The sequence below is a fragment of the Mustela erminea genome, chromosome 17 (assembly GCF_009829155.1).
Source record: "Mustela erminea isolate mMusErm1 chromosome 17, mMusErm1.Pri, whole genome shotgun sequence".
Lineage (NCBI taxonomy): Eukaryota > Metazoa > Chordata > Mammalia > Carnivora > Mustelidae > Mustela > Mustela erminea.
The window spans coordinates 36,978,336-37,004,540 of NC_045630.1; the positions used below are offsets into that span (position 1 = coordinate 36,978,336).

Sequence of the window (26,205 nt, forward strand, 5' to 3'; positions counted from 1 at the left end):
CACCTCAGAATTAAATTTTTAAAGATATTTAAAAAAAATACTTGATCCAGCAATTTTAGAAGTACTACACTGGGAGGAATTTCCTTGAACATCAAATTTGCCATGTGTTGCTTTGAGTTAGTTGTTAAGCAGTGAGGTGGATTATGTTTCATTATACAGTTGTTTTTATGACTTTTACTTAGAGTTCCTTTTCTAAATTATTGGAACAGTAATCTCATCCGTTGAAATTAGGTTGGCCTTCAACCTAATGGGCACTGTTTCAAGTGGATTCCTGTCTCAGAAGCAGAAAAACATCATATTTTTATATCACAGTTTAAGAATATTACAAGTAATAATGAAATCCTACGTAAGAGTTCATGGTCCTTATTATTCTAACTGTCCTAACTTCTTTCAAAATACAAATTCACATTCTATTTTCTTCACAGATAAATAGATTTCGAGTTTAGAAATGTCAAGATTAAGATCATTCTGTGTCCTTTTTAATCTTCAGAGGCATAGTTCTCTTTCAACAACTCTGAAGTGAGAATGAAGTGTTATCTGCCACTTGTCCTAATTCTAATTGGCCCCTTTTTGATTTTCCTAAAAAACTCGGCGCTTCATAAGTTAACAGCTTTTCTGTTTTATAAGCCCTTTATTGCTGAGGGAAAATATATTCTATCTTGAAGCAAACAAGAATAGTTTAGAATCTAATTTTTTTCATTTGTTTGTAGTCCTCTGGGCTAGAAACCAAACATTTTATTGAGTGGATATATCAAGGATACATTATGTTGTCTATCCCCCAGTTGGTGAGTGCTGTGTGTGTTTCTGTGTGTGTGTGTACGTCTACATAATGTAATTGGTTAGAAGTATTTTATAGGTGTACTTAGTGTAGCAGATACTTCCAGTAATAGACTTTCTTTGGTTTATACATAATGACCTATTACCTGTCTTTATTCTTCTAGGGTAATACTGAGCAACCTGTCCAAACCAGCAAGATTGGACTTGGAAGAAGAGAGTATCAGAGTTTACAAGACCACCATCATTCTCAGCGATCTAAATGCCATCCCCCTAAGGGCATGTATTTAACCCAGGAAGATGTGGTAGCTGTTTCCTGTAGTCCCAATGCAGCCAACACCATCCTGTGGCAACTGGACATGGAGCTGATCTCTTTAAAGCGTCAGGTAGTCTATAAAAATCACATTTTTAATAATTCTGTCTATTCTGTTCATCCATTTCAGTAATCTAAGTTTTCTATGGATTTTCTCAGCTACCCACTTACATAAGCTCCACTCTTTAAAATTTACTTTATTTCCAAATTCAAAGATGCCTCTGTCTTTTCTAAATTGGAATCCCAGCATTGTTACTGGTTAGCTCTGTGATATTGGGAAATAATAGAATTTCTCTGAGCTTCAGTTTTATATCTATGAAATTAAGGATAAAATACTCATACTTCTCTTGCAGGTTGGTAGGAGTTGGTTGAGATGTTATTGGCAGATTTTTGAGCTGGGTCTTGAATACTCAGTGAGCTGGGTCTTTGAATACTCAGTGAATAATGGCTGCTCTCTTCATCCTCCTCATTGTCACCAGTAGTAGCTGCCATGGTATTATAAATATATCATCATCATAATCAGGTTAATCATGGTTAAGAGTCAAGATCTAGGGTCAGTGAATGTAAATTTTTTTTAAAGATTTTATTTATTTATTTGACTGACAGAGATCACAAGTAGGCAGAGAGGCAGGCAGAGAGAGAGGGAGAGAGAGAGGGAAGCAGGCTTCCTGCGGAGCAGAGAGCCTGATGCGGGGCTCGATCCCAGGACCCTGAGTACATGACCCGAGCCGAAGGCAGCAGCCTAAACCACTGAGCCACCCAGGCGCCCCAGTGAATGTAAATTTTAACCTTAGCTACATTGTCTAGTTCCTTGGGGGAGCTGGTTAACTCTTCTTCTTCTTCTTTTTTTTTTTTAATTTTTATTTATTTTTTAAATTTCTTTTTAGTGTCTGGTTAATTCTTCTTAACTCTGCTTCCTCATCTTGAAATGTAGATAATATGATGCTTGTGAGAAATTAAACAGGTAATATATGAAAAGTGCTTACAACAGTGCATAGCACATAGTAAGTACTCAGCTAATGGTTGCTCTTTGGTCACTGGCCTTTTTACTCATTTTTTCCCCTCTCATTTTCAGAAACAGATAGCTTTCTGTTGTTTTCCCTATCCCTTAGACCTAGTAACTTTTCTAAGTCTGTGCTTTCTTGGTCTGTATCAAGCAGTCTTACACTATTTGTCAGTGACTTCTGAATCTACTTCTCAGGCTGTGACTTTTCTCCCAAGTTCTGTATTGCTGTATCTCTAGCTACCTGCTAGGCATCTCATCTTACCCCTAAAAGATTGTTTTTCTTTGTTCCCTGTCTGTTGAAACATGAGAATCCGCTTTGATTTATCCCTTATTGTCACATCCCCCAACACACAAATCCAAGTAGTAAACTAGTTATGTAAGTTTACCTGAGAAATTTTATTTAAATTAGTCTCCTTATTTTTAATCCCATCCCTACTACCTTTGTTCAGGTGTTTATAACCTCTTCCCTGACAATAACTGTCTTGTGGCTTTTCCTTGTTGTTCACTTTTGCTATAGCTCCATGCTACACATTGTTGTCTGTGTTATCTTCTTAAAATACTGGTATGATCAAAATCATTCATTTTGAAGCTCTTCATTAATTTCTACTTGCCTTTAGCAGGTTACAGCAGAGATAGATAGGAATTGATCAAAAGGTCTTGTTAAATTTAAAATTCATTGTGAGTTAAGAAACCACTGAAGGATTTTAGAGAGAGGTGTAACATCATCTTATTTATGTTTTCAACTGTATCCCTTTGCGTTTTTTATTTTAGTAGTTGCTGTAGGGATTACAGTATGCATCTTCAGCCTACCATATCATCCTTGTTTAGGTATTACAGTGTTATCCTTAGGGTTAATATTATACTACTTTATATAAAATGTAAGAATCCTGCAACAGTCTAGTATGGGATCAAGATAGTTTTTCTCATCCCAAACATTCCTATTTCTCTATCTCTTGACCCTGGTTATTCACCCAAACAGCTCTTATATTTCTCTTTTCTTATCCAACAAACTTCTTGAATAAATACCTACCATTTTAGCTTCCTCTGCTTTCTTCCCATCACATATTCAATAACCCTTCCGGTGTAATTTCTGCCCCATACACCATCCCAGTTCTACCACTGGAAAAAGCTATCTTAAGTTTATTTATTAACAAATTGCCAGGTTTTGTGCCCTCTTCTTAGTTCTTATTTTTCTTGAATCTGTCACTGCTCATTAATATCTGACACTGACTACCACTTCTTCCTTCTTGGAATTCCTTTTCTTTGGCTTTTATGACACCAGGCTCTCTAATGTATATAGTAGGTGTTTGACTGAATGCTTGGCCTTTAGTTGAACAATGAACATGTGCACAATTCTTATCTTCCAAACCATAGCACTCTTTCTTTTTAGAGAACTTATAAAACACTTTGCCTGTAATATCTTTTTTTTTTTAATTTTTATTTATTTGTCAGAGAGAGAGAAGGAGAGCGAGCGAACACAGGCAGACAGAATGGCAGGCAGAGGCAGAGGGAGAAGCAGGCTCCCTGCCGAGCAAGGAGCCCGATGTGGGACTCCATCCCAGGATGCTGGGATCATGACCTGAGCCGAATGCAGCTGCTTAACCAACTGAGCCACCCAGGCGTCCCTGCCTGTAATATCTTTAAAAAGATTTCAAGTAGTCTTGAAGCTGTTAAGTGTTTCCATTCATGATCTCAGGGTTGTGAGATTGAGGCCAACATGAGCTCCACACTCAGCACTGTATCTGCTTGTCCCTCTCCCTCAGCTCTTCCTCGCATGCGTGCGCATGCTCTCTCAAATAAATAAATAAACAAACAAACAAATAAATAAAATCTTTTCTTCAGTCTTTAGGCAGAATTCAAATTGCCTGTTTTGTCCCAGCATAACTCTTCCTACATGCTGTTCTGCCTGAAAGGCATTCCTGCCAAACCTTGCCTGCTTGCTTAATTCTTTGTAATCCTTTGAAACTAAATTTGGGTGTCATCTCCTTGGGAGAACTTAAACCTATTTTCCCTATTACCCACGTGTGTTAACATGAATACAAAATATTTGCTCTCTTTTCTCTCTTCCTCCAAGTCTACATTAGGTGTTTTAGCTTTCTTTACATTTTTATATTTCTATATTTTTATATAATACATATATTTATATATGTATACAAATATATAAATATTTTTATATTTATACTTTTATATTTATTTATCTCCCCACTAATCTGTGAAACTCTTAAGGAATTTACGTTTTTACGTTTTATCTTTGTGTGTATAACATGGTTGGCCTACTAACTACATTTGAATCAACCTAGATTTTTACATTTTAGCTGTGTTAAAATCTCTGAGAAAAAAAATTCACAAGTCACTTTATAAATATTTGATTGTTCATACTGGAAGGGGGAAAAAAAAACAAGCCAAGAAAAACATGTAAACAAATGAAGAAACAAAAATCTTAATCCTTAATATTCTAGGTAAAGATGAATAATATTGCCAGTAGAATGATAGTTAAAAACTTGGCATGGTTCACATTCAGGTTCTGCTGCATCTGTCTGTTGCATAGGGAACATTTCTGGACTTCTCTGTGCCCTGCCTTCCTCATCTGTAGAGTGGGTAGTGTAAAAGTAGAGTCAGTTCTGCTATAATGCTTATTTTGAAAACATGAATTTGTTCCAACACAATTAATATACTAGGGAACAATTTGAGTGTAATGTGAATTTTGCATTTGCTTATATTTTATTTTTATCAGTGGAAAACTGATCTAGCTGAGTATATATCCAAATACTTCAGATGTGTACCAGTTCTCTCAATTCACTATATGTTATGAACCACACACATCTATAGCTGGCGTTAAAATTTTTCATTTGATTTCGAATAACCCTTCTCCTACCATTTCCCAGTAACTCACATGGTGCAATTATGTGACACTTCTATAAGTAACCTGAGGTCTTTTCCAAGGTAAAGTGCCATCTTTATCGTAGCCTTTGTAAATTTCTTTATTATTTAGAATGCATAAATCTGCTATCATTTTTATGAGTTTCCTGTCTTTTTTTTTATTTGTCACTGATGAAGTTTCTCAGTGTTGGGTCCCAGGCTCTGTTTCCCCATAAGTCTTGTGATTTTTATTGTGCAATTTTGCCTAGTAGGGTGATTTTTGAGAAGGCCTGTGTCAGGTTATAGCAGAACTGATTATACTTACTTAACAAAGTAGTGGTGAGAATTAAGTGATTTATTACATGTGAGGTACCAACAATGATGCTTAACCTAATAAACACCTAATACTATCCACTCGCATCATTATTATTCTTATTGGGATAATTGTTATTTTTATTAAAACATTATAGTAATGAGCAATATTGATGGAATTTAATTCCTCTGTATACCATTTGTCTTGTAACAGACATTGTTAAAAAATACTCAGATACTATAATTTGTAGACTGTTTATTGGCCTACTAGAGATATATTAGTTATATATATATATATATATAATTAGTTAATATATATAGTTTCTTGATGTGGGTATTAGTTGTGTGGCCCAAGTGTGGTAAAATGTAATTGTCTGTCCTCCTGAAATAAAATTTAAGATGGATTTGGTATATATCCTTTTCACTTACTGAGTACTCATATGTTTACCTAAGAATGAGATCTGATTCATATTTTGGGTTATTTTTCTGAAGGTTCAGAATGCTAAACAAGTAAACAGTGCACTTAAATAGAAAATGGAAGGTGGAATTGAAGAATTCAAACCTCCTGAGGTATGTTATTGAAGAGTATGCGACTAAGTATGGTGAAACCTTATTCTTTGAGTTATATCCGGTATTTACTATTTTGGCCCCATGTGTTGTTAATACTTTGAAGATACCATAGCATGGGTAATTTGTCATGTCTCTATTTTGTTATTTAGATAGTCTTTTGAGACTTGAATAATGATTTAAGTGAAGTCATTTCTTTCCTGCTGTTAGCAATACATATCAAGCAAAGTAAGTAGGGAAAAACAGCTATACAGATAGGCCCAGTGCACATGAACACGGAAGGTAATTAATGAGCAAACCAGTATGTTTCTGGGTCTGCAGCAGTGTTTGCTCAAAGCCTTTTCCTACCTATGTGAATTTGTAACACAGAAAAAGAACATAAGAAAAAGAGTTCGGTTTAGCAATTTTAACAATTTTTTTATTTTAAGGTATTTGTCTTTTGACTCAGATTTTTAATGAGGATTTTAGTATGTGGACTTAATTAACATTTTTGTACTCCTGTCCCTGAAAATTTGAAATCTAAGAACGAGATATAGATTAACCATTTTCTCAATTCTTCCCTCTGTTTCCTCTGAAACCTAATATATATTTGATATTTGCGATAATTATAGGAGTGCTTAAATGCCTGTAATTCCAATCAAGTCTTTTCACAGAAGCTCCTATTGTAAATCTTTTCTCTTGTTTCTTTTTTTAAAGATTTGTATGCTGTGCTTCATATCCTGGACTTGCCTATTTATATTATTATTTAATAATCAAATCATCCTTATTTGGTCCTAATGGTTTGTCCCCCCAATCACAAGTTGCCTGAAATATCTACAAATGAAATATGCATGAGGGGCTTGAGGGGAGGGCAGCAAGGTTGCGGGGAGGGCTTCAGAACGAATGCACCAGATGTTGTCTCACTCATTAGAATCTTTCAGAAAGGAAGAATCCTTAGGAATAAAGTTGTTCTTGGGGTTTTTTTCTGTTTTGTTTTGAATGGTTTCTTTCACGAAGGTTAGATAATGAGAAAGAATGAAATATACATAGACTAATATACCATCTCATTCCAAACCCACAAGTAAACTGACAAACATTCAAGTGACATTTTTATTTATTGAATGATAGTAATACAAAGAATACTACTTTATATTATTGTAACAAAAATTATTTTAAATTTTATATTAAAATTATTTAAATTTCATATCTATGCATTAAGATGCATAAAATCCAAAAGCTTTAAATGCCTGTAATTTTGTAACTTAAAAAATTAAATTAGAAAATTATATTAGAGATTAAAAATAGGGGACTACCATAAAGAACTTTATGTCAATAAATTGAAAATTTTAAACAAAGCTTAGAAATTTGTAGGAAAATATATCTTCCCAAAATTGTCTTAAGAAGGAAAGCCTGATAAATTTATAGTCATTAAATAAAATGAAGGAACAGTTAACATTTTTTTCATAAGAAAATACTAGGCCCAGACAGTTTTACTGAGAAAGTCTACCAACTTTTCAAGGAAACAATGATTCTAACCTCAAATTTTCCAAAAAAAATGGAAGGATAGCTTCACTCATTAACATGACATAAAAGTAAGACATGAAAGTGCAATAACATAACTGTATGGTACCTAATTTGATGCTCACATAAATTCCAAGAAGTAGATGAAGCAAATACTATTTTACATGACAAATCCCTCTGGGCCTCAGAGAGGTTAACTGGCTTGATCAACATCAAATCTAGTAAATAGTGAAATTTTGACTATATTTCACAGTCTTAGAATCCAGATGGAGTCCAAGATTCATTTCCTGCTCACTCTTACTTTTGTAAGTTTTCATTTAATAGCAAAATTGTGTATTATTTCTCACATTTAAATGCGGTTTGGGGTTAGAGTTATCAGACATATATGACATCTTTTGAGTTTTTCTAAAAATAATGATCCAAATGAAACAACCAGAATCTTAACACTCTACCATCCATACACTGAAGTTTGAATATTAGTTTGAGGTTGATTTATTGAACTCCTATGACTTGAAAAATATATGTAGGTTTATTATCTAGGAAACAGGATATATTTATATTTATCATGTCTTATCTGTTGCTTTGCAGGGAAAAATAACCTGAATAGATCTATTTCAAAATACTAAATTAACAGTCTTAGTAAAGACGTTGAAAAGTCATGTCATGATCACCTTTTCTTTAGGTTAGATAGAATTTCTGCCTAATATGTAATAAAAGAAATTTCATTAACCATTAGAACAGTAGGCTACAAAGTGATGTAACTCAACTGAAAGTAAACAGGTACTAAGATGCTTTACTTACTCTTTTGGTTGTATTTGTTCTTTTCACTTAGGAAAAAAATTGGTGAAGAAAGTTTATTCACTCCCATAAGTATTGTTCACTTATTTCATGTAAGGCACTGTTTTAGGCACTATGGGAAATTTGGGTAGATTTTTCCATCTGCCTAAAAAAAGAACTGTCTAGATAGTATAAGACAAACTGATTAAAGTTGTGTGATAGATTTATAAGTAAAAAGCTACAGGAAGGGGCGCCTGGGTGGCTCAGTGGGTTAAGCCGCTGCCTTCGGCTCAGGTCGTGATCTCAGGGTCCTGGGATCGAGCCCCGCATCGGGCTCTCTGCTCAGCAGGGAGCCTGCTTTCTCCTCTCTCTCTGCCTGCCTCTCTGCCTACTTGTGATCTCTCTCTGTCAAATAAATAAATAAAATCTTTAAAAAAAAAAAAGCTACAGGAAAACAAGTGGTAATTACTCATGCTTGTTAGGATAATCAGGGAAGACTTCCCTAATGGGGGATGTTTCAGCTGAGGTTTGAAGGATGAGTAGGAGTTTTGCACATGCAAAAAGGGCAAGAAAGGAAATAATATGAACAGTGGTTTGGTATTGAACAGTATATTCAAAATACATATAAATCCTGTGAAGGAGAAAATCAGTCAAGGGGCATTCCCTGAGCACTTATGTGCGCATTGTGGTGCTGATTACCACTGAGAGTTTAAAGGAGGTGTAAAACAGTTCTTTCATGAAGAGTATTGTCTACTTCGGAAGGCAAAGTTGGACGCTGAGGAGGAGTGAATGTGGTAAATGAGAGATGTTAACAGGATTGAGTTCAACAGGGACTTCTTTATGATAGAAATCAGTGGGCAAGGGCTAAAGTGTGAAAGTTTGAGAGCTAGGAAGAGAAGTTTTCCTTTTAAATTAGTTCAAATGTGAAGACCCTGTAGTTTCTTCCATACAGGAAGGATATAATGGGAATTTTTAATTTTAGGAAGGTTATCCTGGCAGTATTATACAGGCTAAGTTGGAAACTTTACAGCTGCTAAAATACAAAGCATGTGAGTGATAAAGTAAATGGTAAAAGGCATTTTGGGTACAGTCAGGTGATAGTTGTAGGAGTGGACAGCTAGTGATAAATCCAAAGAACATTGCAAAATAGAACATAATATATCTATTTGAAAGTATGTAAGAGTGTTGTGGGGAGTGGTGGCCTGTGGGGTTATGCTTTGATTTGTTTTGGTTGGAGGTAGGAAGGAGACAAGGGACAAGGAGATGAACGAAACCAGGAAGGAAGAAACTAAAAAAGGAGTGCTTTGGGGAGCTAGAAATTTCCTCATCTTTTGATGTTTTCATGCATAGGTAGGTGACATCCTTTCATTAAGGATGTTGGATGGAAGGTTTAACTTGGTGTCCTTTTCTAATTCTTTCAACTCAAAGATAGTGTGAATCGACTACTGACAAAAATGGGAAAGATGAGAGGACTAATTTAGTAGGGAAAGGACGCAGTAAAGATGCCGAATTCACGAGGGATGTCATCGATTGTTCTAAAAGGCCCTTTGGAGCCTTTTATATTATTAGTTTTATAACTGTTATATATTGGATCATTTTAGTTTAGGTTAGTATTTCATTATGATAAAGAAACCGTATGATAAAAAGAACAGTATTTCCATCTGGGGTTTGCTGTAGAAAAATGTTCTCCATCATACTACCTAGCTAACCATACCAACTACACAATTCTAAATTCCAAGATACATCCTAGTTGTCCTTCCTGTAAGTTAGACAAATCTCTACCAAAGTTTCTGGGGTTTAAAAGAGAATAGAAAAATCAGTAACTTGAAGGAATCTTACGTATTTAAAAAATTTTGACCCCATTTCACCTTCAGTCTTCCCTTTCTTCCACTGCTTCTATTTGGTCACACGGACTCTAATGAATTAGAGTTCGCAGTTTCAACCCTCCTCCCTGCATTTTCCACCGAGGCTGCTGCTTAAAGGCCAACAGTGCTGCTAATGATCAAATTCCACAGCGCTAACTCGTTTTTCTTGCCTTTTTCTCAGCCTTGACGTAGATGACAACCTCTCTGTACCTTTAACTTTTGAGAGGGGATGTCCTTTGTAACTATTATGTTCCCTTTTCAGCTGTAGTTTTCCCTTCTATATGTAAATGGAAGCATTCTCCAAGCTTTTATCCTCAAAATTCACTTCTCTTTGGAAACATACAAGCTCATCACTTCACTATACTAAAATTGTATCATATGTACATTTAAATGGCACAAATGCAACCGCAGATATTAAGCCAGGTAAAACGGAGTTATATTTAGTAATAGCAAGTAGAGTAGAGCTGACAATCCTGCCTCAACTCCCATTTATCAAATGTTTCCTTGCAGAGTAAGCTGATAGAGGCCAGAACTGTGAATCCACTATTTCTTTAGAAGGCTTTAGCTTCCACAGGCCTCCTGTACGAGCAGTCTCCTTGACTTGAAATTCTAGTATTTAAACATGTATTTGTTTTTCATTCAGTACTACCTTAAATTTCAACCAAAGCTTCATCTGAGATTAACTGAAAGACTTGGTCCATTTCAGTGCTGGAGAGATATCTGGCCGTGTGGACCTACTAAGCAATCGTGTGCCTATGACCATGACCACCTTTGTAAGAACATTGCACTAGTAATTTGGATTTAAAAGAATTTTTTTTTAAATTCATGGGCAGATTTTAGAACTTTATATGTAAGTAAGATATGACTCCATTGTTTTCCCTCATAAACATTTCCAAACCCTCAAAAGCTGTGTTTGCGTAGATGAATCTATTTTAGCCTCAATTGGATCCTGAGCTCCACCTGAATGACCTCATTGTCCGTGAATCCCAGGTTACCATCATCACCTCAGTCTTGCCTTCCTGCACCTCCCCAATCAGCATTTCATAACGTCTTAGGTCCTTAACAGCACCACTCTTCTGCCAGCTCTCCAGGCTTAAAGTCTTATTCTGATCAGAATCCTACTCTTCTCCCTCTGTTCCCTCCCCCCAAAAATCTATTGCTTATTAAATTTAGTGTGAACTCATTGACCTTGATATGTAAGGACCACTTCCAAAAGTGGTCCTTACATACTTAACTAAACTATCACCAACTTTCCAGACGTTATTTATCACTTCTTCCTAATTGTTGATCCTGTTGTTGCCCATACGTGGTGGGTCTTGTCCTGATCTTTGCATTTCAGAAACTTACCATGTTCTTTAACCCACCTCCGTGTCTATCCCTTCCAGCTGGCCCTCTTCCCTGGTCTAGTCATTGTAACTTTTCCCTCTCATCTTTGAATCTGCAGTATACTCTGAACTTTTAATTTTATTAATAGCTATTTGCGTCTATCCTGTCTCTTAATTTGCTTATAAGCCGAAGTAAGTTTTCATAGTGCATGTTACTTTTATTTTTTTTAATTTTTTGAAAAGATTTTATTTGTTTGACAGAGATCACAAGTAGGCAGAGAGGCAGGCAGAGAGAAGGGGAAGCAGGCTCCCTGCTGAGCTGAGAGCCTGATGTGGGGCTTGATCCCAGGACCCCAAGACCACAACCCGAGCCGAAGGCAGGCGCCACCCAGGCGCCCCTAAGTGCTTCTTAGCCTATAGCCCCCTCTTTTTCTTTACCTTTTTAATGTTTGCATTTTGCTTCATCGCTGATATTCTCAAGTTGAGTTTTATCCACTGTCTGCCTGGCCTTGCCTTGCTCTTTTCTTAATCTCATCATCTGGTGTTCGGTGCTTTCTGCTTTAGGTTTTTTCCTCATTTATCCAGTTTTTTAAAAAACTTTTTCCTTTCTTCTCTAATAATTTTTTTCTAATTTTGAATTTTTGTTTTATTCTTTCTTCTGAATACTTACTTTTTATACCTCTTCCCCCTGGTGAGAAAGTAGATGTTCCTAGAACCTCTGTGTACTGTAGAAACTTATTGCTAAGACCATAAGTGAGATAAGACCTACACTTGTTCTCAGAGGAAGTCTTTCTTTCTGTTTTGCCCAGCCTATCTGTGTATTACACCAGGCAAATTTATCTGGGCACTTTCTTCTCTAAACCTCTGTAGGCTGTTATACTTCTGTCCCTCCCTCTACTGCCAGTGGTCCTTGCACTAATCAGCGGGTATACACTAATGACATTTGATTTGGTGTTTACTATTGTAGTTGTACCATAGTGAAAGTCTTAAACTTGGGAATTTTTTTTTTAAAGATTTATTTATTTATTTATTTGTCAGAGAGAGAGCGAGCGAGGCGAGCACAGGCAGAGTGGAAGGCAGAGTCAGAGGGAGAAGCAGGCTCCCTGCGGAGCAAGGAGCCTGATGTGGGACTCGATCCCAGGACGCTGGGATCATGACCTGAGCTGAAGGCAGCGGCTTAACCAACTGAGCCACCCAGGCGCCCCAAACTTGGGAATTTTTTAAACAAAAATATTGGGAGAAATGTGGGGAGACCTTAGGGAGAAAAATCTATTCTTATAGTGGGTCACTTTCTGCTTCAGAAATTTAGGGAAATATTTTAGGAATTAGGACTGAGCTACAGTTCTGTATTAATTTATAACACTGGTTTTGGTGCAGGAAGGTTAGGTTTAATGAAAATGTGAAGAGAAGAAATTTAAGAGCAAGTCACAGATCTCTCTAAAGAAGATAAAGTCTCTTGAATGTTTAAAACTAGGCTAAATTTAACACTTGCCATGTGTGATAGGAACATTGTAGTTGGAAAATGGATGACTAATAGATTTTCTCAGTTTTAATGCTTCTGACCTGAGTATAAATGTGAATGTTTTCCATTCTCCCAAACTGGTTCATTTCCCTTTCATTATCTTTTATGTGTGGGTAAAAGGTAACTCAGAACGTACTTTTTAATACTTATTAAAAACAGGATCTTTGTAAATCAGAGCTTTAGTAATCTCATGTCTTGGTGAAAAGTTATGATTTGGTGAAAAGTTAAACAAAAATAAACACTTTGGAAAAATGTCTGTCTTCATATCCTCATTAGGAAACTTCTCTTTAATTTTGTAGTCAAATCAGAAAATTAATGCCCGTTGGACCACAGAGGAGCAGCTTCTAGCAGTGCAAGGTATATTAAAGATAAGCAGCTATTATTGTTAATTATTTAACTTGTCATGAAAGGTGACTTCCATAGTTCTTCCCTTCATTTGGAAATGGATCAAGAAAGGGCATTTATGTTTACCACAAAGTCCTGAAAACCAGGAATTCTGTTTTGTTCTCGTGGGTGTGACTTCACTGAGCCTATATACATTTTGGGTCCTGTACAGTATGTAAAACATTCTCAGCCTTAACAGTGATGGTGATGACAAGCTTGAACATATGGTCTCTGCGTGCCTTTGCTTCAGTTTTCCTGCAGTTGGGTTCATTCTTACTATATTAGTCATTGATAACCCTCATCATTAAAAGCATGAACTATAACGTGTTTCTGGTTTATCCAATTGTTCTGTATAATAGTGTTTCTCTGTATGATAAATGTCAGGTACTGAAAATATTAATGATATACTTAATTTTCAGTGTATCTTAAGAGATGTGCCACTGAATGCTTAGAAACTTGGCTTTAAAAATAAATTCATATATATTTATATTATATATATATAAATAATAGAGTTAAGAGAGACACTGAAAAATATACATAAAGCCTTTTAAATGCACTGATATAACTAGAATGCTTTGTTGAATTATATGGCAGAGCACTTTGTAGATTGGATTGTCTCATGTTTGAATTACTTAAGGATGGGCCAACTTTATATTTTTTATTCAGTGTTGTAGTTGTTTTTTGTTTTTTGTTGGTTTTTTTCTTTTCCATTCAAGATAAACTATCTACAGGGTTGATTGTGTAATTATAAGTTTGGTCTACAATTTGGTTTTTCCTGCCTGAGCTGTCCTTGTATTGAGTACTAATAGCTTTTTTTATCTAGTTAACCTAGATATATAATAGGTTATATATATAGTAGGTTATAGTAGTTAACTATATGTGAGTTGGGCCCCTGTGAAACATAAAACTATACTTTGAAAAATATTTCTAATTATTCAAACACAGAGAACATACTTAACTCAAAAAGAATGTGTGGGTTATCATTTGGATGTGAGAGTAATGTAATTAAAGATTGATTAATAGAGGACTCGGCAGTTTGGACTAGAGTGAGTGAGAATTACCCTACCAGTGTGATTAGAAACTGTCACAGGACAGTGCCATCAGAATGATGGCAGCCTTCTTGTTGGCCTATATGGCCCAAAACAGTCATTTCATGAACAGAATAAATACTTGATCCTATGGTAGCAGGGTGGTGGAGTGTGCATTGAGCACATCTGTAATTGTGGAACTGTTTCTGAATGAGAACAAAGTTTAATTCATTTATAATGTTCAATAATAGCTGTTTTAAAATTAGTAACTTTAAAATTTAGAGTAAAAAATGAGTAGGGGCGCCTGGTTGGCTTAGTTCGTAGAGCATGTGATGACTGGATCTTAGGGTCATGAGTGCAAGCTCCCTGTTAATAAAAACAACAACAACAAGAAAACAACTGGTATTTTCAGGGGCTGTTTCATATTTAGATCTATGACTTCGAGCTCTAACATAGTTATTTGGGGAAGCATTGCTTTTATAGGTGTAACACCTGTGTTTCTGTCCATCCGTGTGTGTGTGTGTGTGTGTGTGTGTCTGTGTGTGTGTGTAGCCTATAGAATTTAACCCTGATTTCCAGTATTTGAGTTGCATAAAAGTTAGTATATCAATCTTGTACTCTAATATGAAAATTATCCCAGTGAAATGATTTTCTGGAGAGACTCATTTAGGAAAATCTGGGCTAATGTTTCCAGAGCATTCATGTTTGTTCTGCAGCACTACCATGGAATCTCATGCCTGGGTCGGATATTGTGCTGAGCTGCATTCAGGGGAAGGGACAATGGCAAGATTTACATGTATAATTTGAGCTGTATATGTGGACGTTATCTCAGTTTATAAATATTCAAAGAATATTTATGGATATAATCAAACATTTCCTCCCTGTTGAGATATATTCAATATTCTTATGCACCTTTAGAAAGTAATTTGTACAGAAATATACATGGTCTTTGGATTTTGAAGGTACTTTCTTGATATGTTATTGTCTTTATTTTAACTCTGTATGTGGAATTTTTGTTTCACTTTGGGTTTTTTAGGGTTTTTCTTTTTTTTTTTCTTCTGGGAAGGGGGTTCATTACATAAAATAAAACAATATAGAGCTATTTGTGTCCAAAATAGTTATTTTAGGAAAAACTAAAAAGTGCCATTTTTGCTAATGGGCCCACACATTTATATAATTCTCAGAAGTGTGTCTTATAAACAGTATAATCTATAGTAATGTCTTATGTACCTGAATCCCGGTGTGGTTAAGGGACATAACTGCAGTTTTTATTTTAACATGTAGTTTGCTGTCCAGAAATACCTAGCAGGCAGTTGTTTTGCTTTTTCTTCTCTTTAATCTTTATTTGTGATAAACTTTATATGGTATTATTATCACTGTTTCAGTTTTACAAAACAGTAGATCATGTAAGTTTTGACAGTAACATTTTAGTTTATAAGCACTTTATATTTAAGACATATTCTGTATATATTCTGATTTAACACTCATTTGTTAAATGCCTTTTCATTTTTTTTTATTATTTTATTTTATTTTATTTTTTTTTAAGATTTTATTTATTTATTTGACAGAGAGAGATTACAAGTAGGCAGAGAGGCAGGCAGAGAGAGAGAGGAGGAAGCAGGCTCCCCGCCGAGCAGAGAGCCTGATGCGGGACTCTATCCCAGGACCCCGAGATCATGACCTGAGCCAAAGGCAGCGGCTTAACCCACTGAGCCACCCAGGCGCCCTTAAATGCCTTTTTAAATCTTGCTCATAGTTGACTATTAGAGGGACCTGAAGAGAGAAATACACTCTAGTGTCATTAGTGACACTTACAATTTTACTATTAAACTTTTTTATTGTAACTCTTTTAAAACAACATACAATATTAGGATCATTTCCTAGGGTTCAAATACATATATTTCCTCCTTATTTTCCCCATCTACTTAATACTGTTGTTAACTAAATACTACCATTTAAATAATAACTATTTAAATAAGTGTTACTCTAATAATAAATATTTAAATAAATAAAAAATTATTTTTCCTTCTTTCTCCCTTATTTGGAAGGGTGGGAATCATGCCCAGACCAAAACAGGAATGTTTGTACTTATGTACTCTATCACTTTATTATATTAATTTTAGTTCTGAATTTTAGTTTTAACTATGTAATAACTTCATTAACATTCTGCAAGAGTCCCCAGGTAGGATGTTATAAATGTGCCTAATTTAAACCACTCTCTGAAAAGTACTTGTTAAGAATGGTATTTCTATACTTTCAGTAATCTGTGCCAGCCTTAAGTATCTGAGTTTTCTATTATAACAGATTGGTTAACAGGCGATTAAGTACAGTCTTCACAATATGTGTTAATGAAGATATCTCTGTTTATAGCTTATATCATACATATAAATATATCTTTTCTAATTTGTAGTGCTTTTAGAAATCACCCCAAAATCAATCTTGATATTCATATGATAAACATTTCTTATTTAGCAAGAATTAAGAAAAAAATTAGATTCTGGGTGTATATTTTTCATGTAAAATGAAACAATATTTTCAAATTAATATTTTGAAAAAATAATAATACATTTAAATGATAGTACAAAACATTGACTCTTCAAAGTTTAGAGGGGCAGAAGCCTGGTAAACAATATTTATTTTTGGCCTTCTCTTAAATGTATTTATTTCATAATCATTTGTGCTAAAAAATAATACACTCTCTAATAAAATATTAGTGCTATTTTAGGGTAAACAACAAGAAACTTTTCCAGTTTTATCAAGATATCAGCTTTAATTTTTAGTTTAGTTTTTTTTTTAGTTTAGTTTTTTCACCATATTGTCTGCCTTTCATAATGAAACAGTGACAACAATACATTCAAGTCAGTTATTCTTTCACAGTTAAAGTTACCTTCTTTTCCTGTAGTTTATACATTTCATTCACTTTTAGGTTGCAAGCCTAGAAACTGTCTGCTTTCTAATTTTATCTCATACATTAAGAAAAAAGCTAGAATGGTTCCGAAAGGAGGGGAGAAAGATTTGGCACTTGATTAAAACATAGGAATTGTAAACCAGTACATGAACAATCAAAAGGAAGTGTGGAGATCAGGAAGTTCATATTTTTCCATTGAAAAAACACTCATTTGCCTTAGAGAGTTTCTTCTATTATAACAGGTATCATAAGAATGGAGCCCCAGAAGTATAATTGTCAGCTCTCTGATACACTTGCTTCAGATAATTCATGATTCAAAATTTCTAGCATCTTTGTGATGGAATTTAACTTATAACAAGTATGATGGGAACACAAGACTCGGAAGAGAAAAGCTAGATATTAAAAAGAGAATATGTGATTTTTACTTTTAGCCCTTACCTGGATGCACCATTCACTGTCCCACTGCTGTTGATTTTTTCTTTTTTAACTTTAATATGAATTCTTGAAGAGATTTATAGGAGGTAGAAAGAAATGCATGTTCCCAAATGGTTTGAGTTTAAGATTAATCTCTTATTGATTGGGAAGAACCACATCTCTGGAGTTTCTAGATGTCACTGTGTTCTTATTTCAAAAATAGATTTCCTGGTTATACTAAGTACATGCTCACTTTAAGAAATACTGTTATATGAGAAGCAGGAAACAATGTCCCCGCCCCAAATTTACTGTTTAGAAGCAGCTTGCCACTGTAATATTTTTACTTTCTTGGGTGGGGGGTAGCCCCAAATCAGATTTATTTTATTTATGTATTTTAAAAGATTTATTTATTTATTTATTTATTTGACAGAGAAAAAGCGATCACAAGTAGGCAGTGAGGCAGGCAGAGAGAGAGAGGGGGAAGCAGGCTCCTACCGAGCAGAGAGCCCGATGCGGGGCTCAATCCCAGGACTCTGTGATCATGACCTGAGCCAAAGGCAGAGGCTTTAACCCACTGAGCCACCCAGGCACTCCCCAAGTCAGATTTTAAAAATAAATTTTTGAACATCGCAAAAGCAGATATATCCCTTCTATGTCAGGAGAAAAAAAGAAAAAAGTCTACTGTTCATGTCCAGAGTTGGAAAACACCATACTACAAATGCTCCTGAATTTAGTTTTACTAGCCAAATTTTTAAAAATATGAATGTGTGTGTTTTTTTGTTGGGCAGGATGAAGAATACTGTTTGGGAAATGTGGGCTTTTATAAAATGTGATTTTATATTAATTCCCAAACAAAACTTTAAAAGTGTATGTTAAAAGATTATAAGGTATCATCTGCCAGCATAAGAAGCCAAGTTGTTTGATTGTAACTTTCAAAATTTGATTGAAACCACTTTTTCCTCTTCCTGGGATATTTACAGTTTAACTCTTCCAGGATTTTCTAAAATTTCATTCTACTAACCTTTAAAAACTGACCTTTGCCCCAACCTGGGAAGTTTTCATTTAAAACCAAGGTTCAAATGGACCTTTTATTACATCTTCAGGAAGAGAAAGAGATTTAATCACTATGTTGATTCTCAGCCTTGCTGATAAAGCAATCAGATGGCCTTACTTACTCTAAATTATGAAAAACAGTAGACCACCCTTCTTGCAGGTACAAATTGGAACTAATGTAAGCTCTAATGTCCTGGGTTGTTAAAGTGAGTTGCTCTGCATTGCTACCCTGTTAGGTTTTCCTCCAGAAGCCTAGCTCGGGATTCTTCGGAAAGAGCTGTTCCCGTTAAGTCTTCAGTTGGTATTTCACTAGAATTTACCTAGTTATCAGCCACAGTATAGAATTAAGAATTCCACCTTCTAAACAAAATATGCTGTTGAACGAGCGTCATGGGCAGTGTGAAGGTGATAAAGAAGTTAGCTATATGTGACTCTTGTGGTTTGGGGAAGAAAAGTCAATCCTATTTCCTGAGCGCTTCCTGTGCACTAAGCATTATATTTCCTAGGACAGTACTTCCCAACTTTTCTCACCTCATGGCATACAGAAAAAATTATGAAATTTGTCACAACACACTAGGGCAAATGGATGAGACTGCTCTTGTCCAGAAACAACTGTCAAGGAGCTCTAGCTATTCCAGACCCTGCCCTGCCACCCTGCAGGCTGAGCACATTAACATCCCCGAAGGCCTGCGTGTTCTTGGGACACCAGTGGGATCCTCAACCAGACGACGAAAGTCTGCAGTATGGTCTGAGCCTTGAGATTTTACCAAGTAGTTTATATGGCATACATGAGTTAATGATAAACATACCTGGGTGACTCAGAACCTAGGTGACTTAGAAAAAATCCTTGACATTCAGAGTGTCTGGGAAAACTAAGGTTCCAATAGGAAGTAGTTTATATTTGGGGGTCTGTAATTCTGGAAGTGCAGCAGTGTTGCAAACAAGATCAAGTCCCTTAAACAAGAGAAAATAAAATGGAATCAGACATGGGGACAACTTATTGGTAGGTTTTGTAATATATTTTGCTAAACAAATAGGTGTTCTGAGGATTGTAATGTCTTCGTATTTGGAGTCCATCTTAATGTGACTTCTTGCTATAATACAGAAGAACTAATCTTAGATTTATTTGAAGTTTTCATTTCCAAACTCATGTATTCAGTAGATTTGGTCATTTCTAGAATATAAATTACATATTCCTTGTAAAAAATAGTACATCGATAGAACTCTGTGTCTGATTTCTAATTAGGAGTTATTTTTCAGCACAGCAATCTCAAATGAGTTGTTATTTTCCAGAATATAAGTAGTAGAGAAGTAATTGAATATATAGCAATAATTCCTGATAGGAAATACCCTTGGATTTTTATTGCAGATGTGGAATTAGTGGAACCTGGTCACCCTTAGAATTTTTACTCAATTACGGAGTTTGAACTGAAAATCAGCTTATGGATTTAAAAAGAACTTATTTTGCTAAATAATGTAAATAATGTGCCATAATTTATTATCATGCGTATGTCTTTCCCTTTGAGAACAGAGCAGATGAGCACAGTTTACAGACCCCAAACTCTGTAGTAAAAATCATTCCAGCTTAATGTCAAACCTCCTGCCCAAAATGCTCTTTAAGATAAAAGCATTCCCCATAGTCAAGCCTGGCTAGTTGAATATAAGCAAGAGATTATTCGTTCCCAAATTCTCTATATAAAATAAAGGCAGAAATTAAAAACAAGAATTTTGTCATATCCTGATGATGCTTTAAGGTAATTGGGTATCTGTAAGATATGAATCTAGCATTTCTCCTGAGGTGTTAACATACCCTTATATTCTCTCATCTGTGATTGTATACATATTGAATTTATTTAAATTCCCATGATTCTGGTTGCTTAGGTTATATTATAGACTTTTTAGTATCATAAGTATCATTTATTTCCCTTTGTCATCTCTAATTAATGAGTGTTTTCTGGTATTTTAAACAGTTATGAAATTGTAAAGTCAACACTTTTGACACCTTCTGTGTTTTGACTTAAATGATGAGTCAGTGAACGTCCTTTTAGAATTCCCTTAAGAGCAGTTTATTATCCATCTGATCATATAAAGTCATTCCAAATTCTGTAGTATAATTGACTATCCCAGGTTCATAAATCAAATATCAATCTTTCATTCTAATAAAATTTCCATTACAAAAAGTTAGGTTCTCAAATAACTGAATGTACAGTCATTAAATTTAAGGTAGTGATGATAAACACAAGTACATGTAGTCACTACTGTAACCTTACTCTTAAGGCTATAAAGTACAGCTAAGCCTCCTTCTCATACACAGTCTTTGAAATTGTTAGAGGAGTTGAAATCCAACTAACTCTGAAAAAATAGTTTCCCTTTTTTGCCGAATCACATTGTCATGATTCTCTTTTTACCTCATTTCTATTCATTGGTGCCCTGGTGAGATTAGGCAAGAAAACCAATTGAAGCTGGTATTAAAACCAAAATTATGATGCTTTTCTTAATGGGGGAACTCTAAGACCACCCACTCAATCCATTGAGGGGATAAAACAGATGGCTCATTCCCATTCAGTTTTGTTTACAAACGGTGTTGCTCAAATTTAGGTGACTGGCTACTAGGGAAATAAATGAATGTGGAATTGAGGATGGAACAAAGAATTCAATGCTTTACAATAAATGGACTGTATTTGAGAGTTCAAGAGAGGATTGGAGAAAATAACTGAGTATGTGAAAAATGGTAAGTTTCTGATTGTTCAGTTGAAGGCAAGTGGCTGGCTCGCTGAAATGACATAATTGATAGTTTTCATCTGTGACCCTGATATCTTAGTCTCTATCTCAGAATTGAGAAATGAGCAGAGTTTATGAGAAAGGATTTTCATTGCTGGTATCTTTTGTGTGTGCATGATGTATAGTACACACAGCTCTCCTTATTGATCCTTCACAGGTGTATTATTTACTTTGCCTTCCAGGTGTCTGCAAATATGGTAAAGATTTTCAAGCTACTGCAGATGTAATTGGCAACAAGACTATTGGCCAAGTGAAGAACTTCTTTGTAAACTACAGGCGTCGGTTTAACTTAGAGGAGGTATTGCAGGAGTGGGAAGCAGAACAAGGAACCCAGGCTTCTAATGGTGATGCTTCTACTTTAGGGGAGGAGACAAAAATTGCTTCTAATGTGCCATCAGGGAAGAGCACTGATGAAGAAGAGGAGAAGAGGAGGTGTGTTTGTGTATGGAATTTGAGCTAATATGAGTTGAGGAATCATCATTTTGTGTGGTGTTCTGTAAGGTTAATTTGTCAGAGGACTAGCTAAATGAGCATGAAAGGTTGACAATCCACTTACTCAGTGGTGCCTCTCTCGTGACTCTTAAGTCCTAAGGACATGCTAAGTTCTGATCCTAGAAGAATGGAGAGTGTATTGTTCTTTCATAGTCTTATTTTTATTTCCAGTGTTAAGCTGATTACTAATAAAGATGCCTGTTTGGTAGCTTCATTGCTTTTTCAGTTTTTGGTTGTTTGTTTTGTTTTGTTTAAAATAAAAGAAGCTTGTGCTTCCAAAAAAACACTGGTGTTATGTTTTTGTTTTGTTTTGATTTGTTTTGTTTTTCCTGGGACAGCCCAAGCTATATTGCATTCAGTTCATTAGGAACGCTCATCTCATACATGTATTTTTGTTTCCTCACCTCTAGGACACAGACCCCACAGGCTCCTCGGACTCTGGGTCCATCACCTCCTGCCCCATCATCCACTCCAACACCAACAGCCCCCATTGCCACTCTGAACCAGCCTCCACCACTTCTTCGTCCAACACTGCCTGCTGCCCCTGCTCTTCACCGGCAGCCTCCTCCACTCCAGCAGCAGGCTCGGTTCATCCAGCCCCGGCCAACTTTAAATCAGCCTCCACCACCTCTCATTCGCCCTGCTAATTCTCTGCGGCCCCGTCTCAACCCAAGACCAGTGTTGTCCACGGTTGGTGGTCAACAGCCACCGTCACTTATCGGAATTCAGACAGATTCACAGTCCTCGCTGCACTAAAATTAAACTGGACAGAGCTACAGTAACTCTTCACCCCATCGTTAGACCAGTGCTCATCAGACTGATGCAAAAGAGAACAGTCCTCCTTGATACTGAGGCTGTGAACTAGTTCTGTGGCAGGGGGCTAGCATAAGTGGATGTCTAGGACATTTTTTGGTTTGTGCAACCAAACTAAATGTTATACAACAAAAAGCCTACAGTTAGCCTCCTTTCTAGAGTATATGTTCAGCGACATGATCTCATAAAAGGAACAAAAGGAGATTAAGTATTCTATATACTTAAGAAAGTATATAGATTTTGTTTTGTTTTGTTTTTACCATATTTATTTTATTGAGATTCTTTCTATTTCTGCCTCTTCATAGTCAAGGCTCTTAGTACAGAAATACTGACTTAGGAATTGTGGAAACTCCTTAAGTTTCTTAAGGATGTTTGACTTTTTCGTTCTTAGTTAATTTAATTTTTAACAACATTTTCCTATGTTAGGAGTACAAGAATAAATAGCTTGCATTTCAGATTTTGACATATGTTCATTTAATGCATATTTAAAAAATTTCAGTGCGTATCCCTTTTTTCAAAATATCTTGCTTTTTTTCCTAAAGGAATTTTAATATATTCCTTTAAAAGAAAGCAATTTAATCAATTGCAAAGCAATTATATGAAACCACAAAGAATGTACTGAACCTACTAACCCTTTAACTTACATTTTAGGGTCCTAGTGCAAAGTCCTTGCTTAAAGGTCATTAACCTGTCATCTATAAGTAATAAGAGGATTGGCGTGATAATTTTACATACAGATTTGTTGAAGTACAGTGTCTTTAAGTTCCTTGAAAATGGAGTTAATTTTGATTTTTTAAAATGCTACCTGCTTTTAACTAGTAGTTGCCTATATTTGGGGACTTTAGAAGAGAATTATATTTTGTCAGTTACGTGGAGATAGTGATAGTTATGGAAGCATTTATTTACAATGCCCTTTTTGTGTTTAGGATCTGACTTAAAATTGCCCTCCTACTTATTAATATGGTCTGCATTTAATATAAAGGATGTTTTCTTGATAAATCTCTATTGTACTATTTGGATACATTTGTGTATTCCTTGCAGCCGACCTGTGCTTGTGGGTATGGTTTAGGGTTAAATCATCAACACTATTTCGTAAAATAAATCGAAGAATTTGTTCTGTGTTATCTAAAGATGCATCAGTATATTGTCACAGTTGTGCTGTTAACTTAAAATGCTGAGACCCCTTTTTTATAAGAAGCGAAAACATCTCAAGTCTTAATTGAACACATAAATCATTAAGCACCTACAAAGAATATTTTACAAGTAATAGTATTTCAACAATGTGTTACTAATATTTTTGATACAGCGATTTCATATTGGAATCATGACTTGTGCAAAGAGATCACTTAGATTACTATACTAGTGGAACTTAAGGCTAAATGTTTGCACATTTACATTCTCATCAGATCTAGAACTACTTCAAGAAATAGTCAACATCTAAGGCCCTTGATTTATGTTTTGAGAAGTCCTATATTCCCAATATTGGAAGAATAGTTCCTACCATTGGCTCTAACGCCTTAAGGAGCTATTAGATTTAAATTCATTGATTAGTTTTAATTTTGAAGTTTAGAGCTCTGCTCTTAATAAGGACCTTATGTTCTGGCACAAACTTTTTCCAGGGTGTATCTTGTCTTTCTCATTGGATCATCTTAAAAAGTTCCTGCCCCTGGATTGTAACTAGATAAAAATCTGATTTAAAATTCTTAATATTCAAGAATTTATACTTATTTTTACTTTAAAAGCCACGGGGGGGGGCAGTTATATATCTTAAAATATCTAAAGCATTTTTTTAAAGTACTTAGATTGTCTTGCATACGTGCATACTATATGGCTTTTATTGTCTTGTCTCTTGTCAGTAGATCTTCAATATACAGTGTGTGGGACAAGTCAGTGTGTTGGTCAGCACCAGCATCTGTCTAGCTGTTAAGTATATTATGATTCATTTAAAAATCTGTTCTATCCCAGCCATGGGCCAAGATGCTGTATCTGAGGGATGTGCTGTAATTTGATTTACATACACTAGAGCACACAGTAAAAAAATCTGAGCTTCATTAGTAATATGACACATGTACATAGTGAGATGTCTTATTGTGTGCTTTGCATATTTTGTAAATATTTTGCACGTCATTAATTTTCTTTTTTGTTTAAGCAGTGTTTGGCCTGGAAGAGTGATATGCTTGCTGCTTAATCAAAGGATTAAAGAGTTAAAGATGTCTATGTTTTCTATTTTTATATAATTTCATGTATGAAGAATTTAGGACCTCTTCACTGTGAAATTCTAAATACTGACTTTTATAAAAAAGCAAAATCTAGAAATATTTTAATGACCATTTCATCATGTCATGGTTATCATTTTTGAAAAAAATCTACACCCAAGTATTTTTTTCATTACATAACTAAAAATAAATCACACTGTTGATACGCCTGGTAATATTAATGAAAAAATATTTTTTCTATATTCTTTAATTCAAGTGTAATGTGGATGGAATTACAGGTAAGTTTTGATCAGAACTTTTCCTTAATTAATAATCCTACAATTAAATGAGTAAAATACAATATAGAATAAAGATGAAAGAAGGTAAAATTCTATCTTCATATAAGCCAACATACTTTTAGGAATAGATATAGAGAGTAAACAAAGAGAGTAAACAAAGTGACAGCCATGATTTTAAAAAATATTAAGAATCTTGCCAAAGGGTACATGGGTGGCAACTGCCTTGGGCTCAGGTCGTGATCCCAAAGTCCTGGGGTCAAGTCCCACATCAGGCCCCCAGCTCCATGGGGAGTCTGCTATTCCCTCTGACTTCCCCTGGTGCTCTCTCATGCTATCTATCTTTCTCAAATAAATAAATTCTTTAACAACAACAACAACAAAAAATTGCCAAGGTTTTTATTAAAGTATGGAGTTCAGTTAGTAAATATGTTGTACTATTTTAATGTTTCTTCCTGCTATAAGAAGTAGATTACTCACGTTAGTTATGGCTGATCACTTAACACTAGGGTATCAAGGTCTGCTCAGAACAACTAATACTCTGACTTCAAGAGAACAATATTGAGTGGGCAGAAGTCCTGCTAGAAACCCCCAGCCAACTTGTTTCCAGTGCTGGGGGCTTCAGGGGAACCACCCAGGCCAGGCCCGCGGTCCTCTGAGTGTTCGCTGCCTGAACCCTGGGAGAAAGTACTCTAAATACCAGACACATGAGTGGCACGAATTGTCTCAGAATACCGGCCAACCCCACCCTCTACTCAGCCGCCTGGGGAACCCACATCAGTGCTGGAAGATCGGGCCTGCCATACCCCAGGCCCTAACCCTAGGTTGGGTTTTCAGGCTTCTGTCCCCAAAAACCTGGCACCCAAGCCCTCCAGATGGGGGACCCCAGAGCCATACACCAGTAGTCCGCCTGCCACCCAGGAGGAAACCGTGTTGTTTGGAGCTGCAAAGAACTTTCAGAGCAGGAGGAAACTGCATGCCCTGCCTGAGGGAACCCCCACCTTCGGTGGCCCCCTGGCCA

The 26,205-nt window shown here is 35.6% G+C and overlaps 1 protein-coding gene across 1 annotated transcript in view; it reads left to right on the top strand.

The window, feature by feature from the left end:
• Positions 1-24,905, top strand: part of LOC116576067 (REST corepressor 3-like) — a 54,272-nt gene extending 29,367 nt beyond the window's left edge. The window contains 5 exon segments of the mRNA XM_032317841.1: positions 942-1,160; positions 5,757-5,834; positions 13,120-13,177; positions 21,571-21,820; positions 22,291-24,905. Coding sequence (XP_032173732.1) covers positions 942-1,160; positions 5,757-5,834; positions 13,120-13,177; positions 21,571-21,820; positions 22,291-22,636 — 951 coding nt within the window. The 3' untranslated portion in view covers positions 22,637-24,905.
• Positions 24,906-26,205: the final 1,300 nt, after the last annotated feature.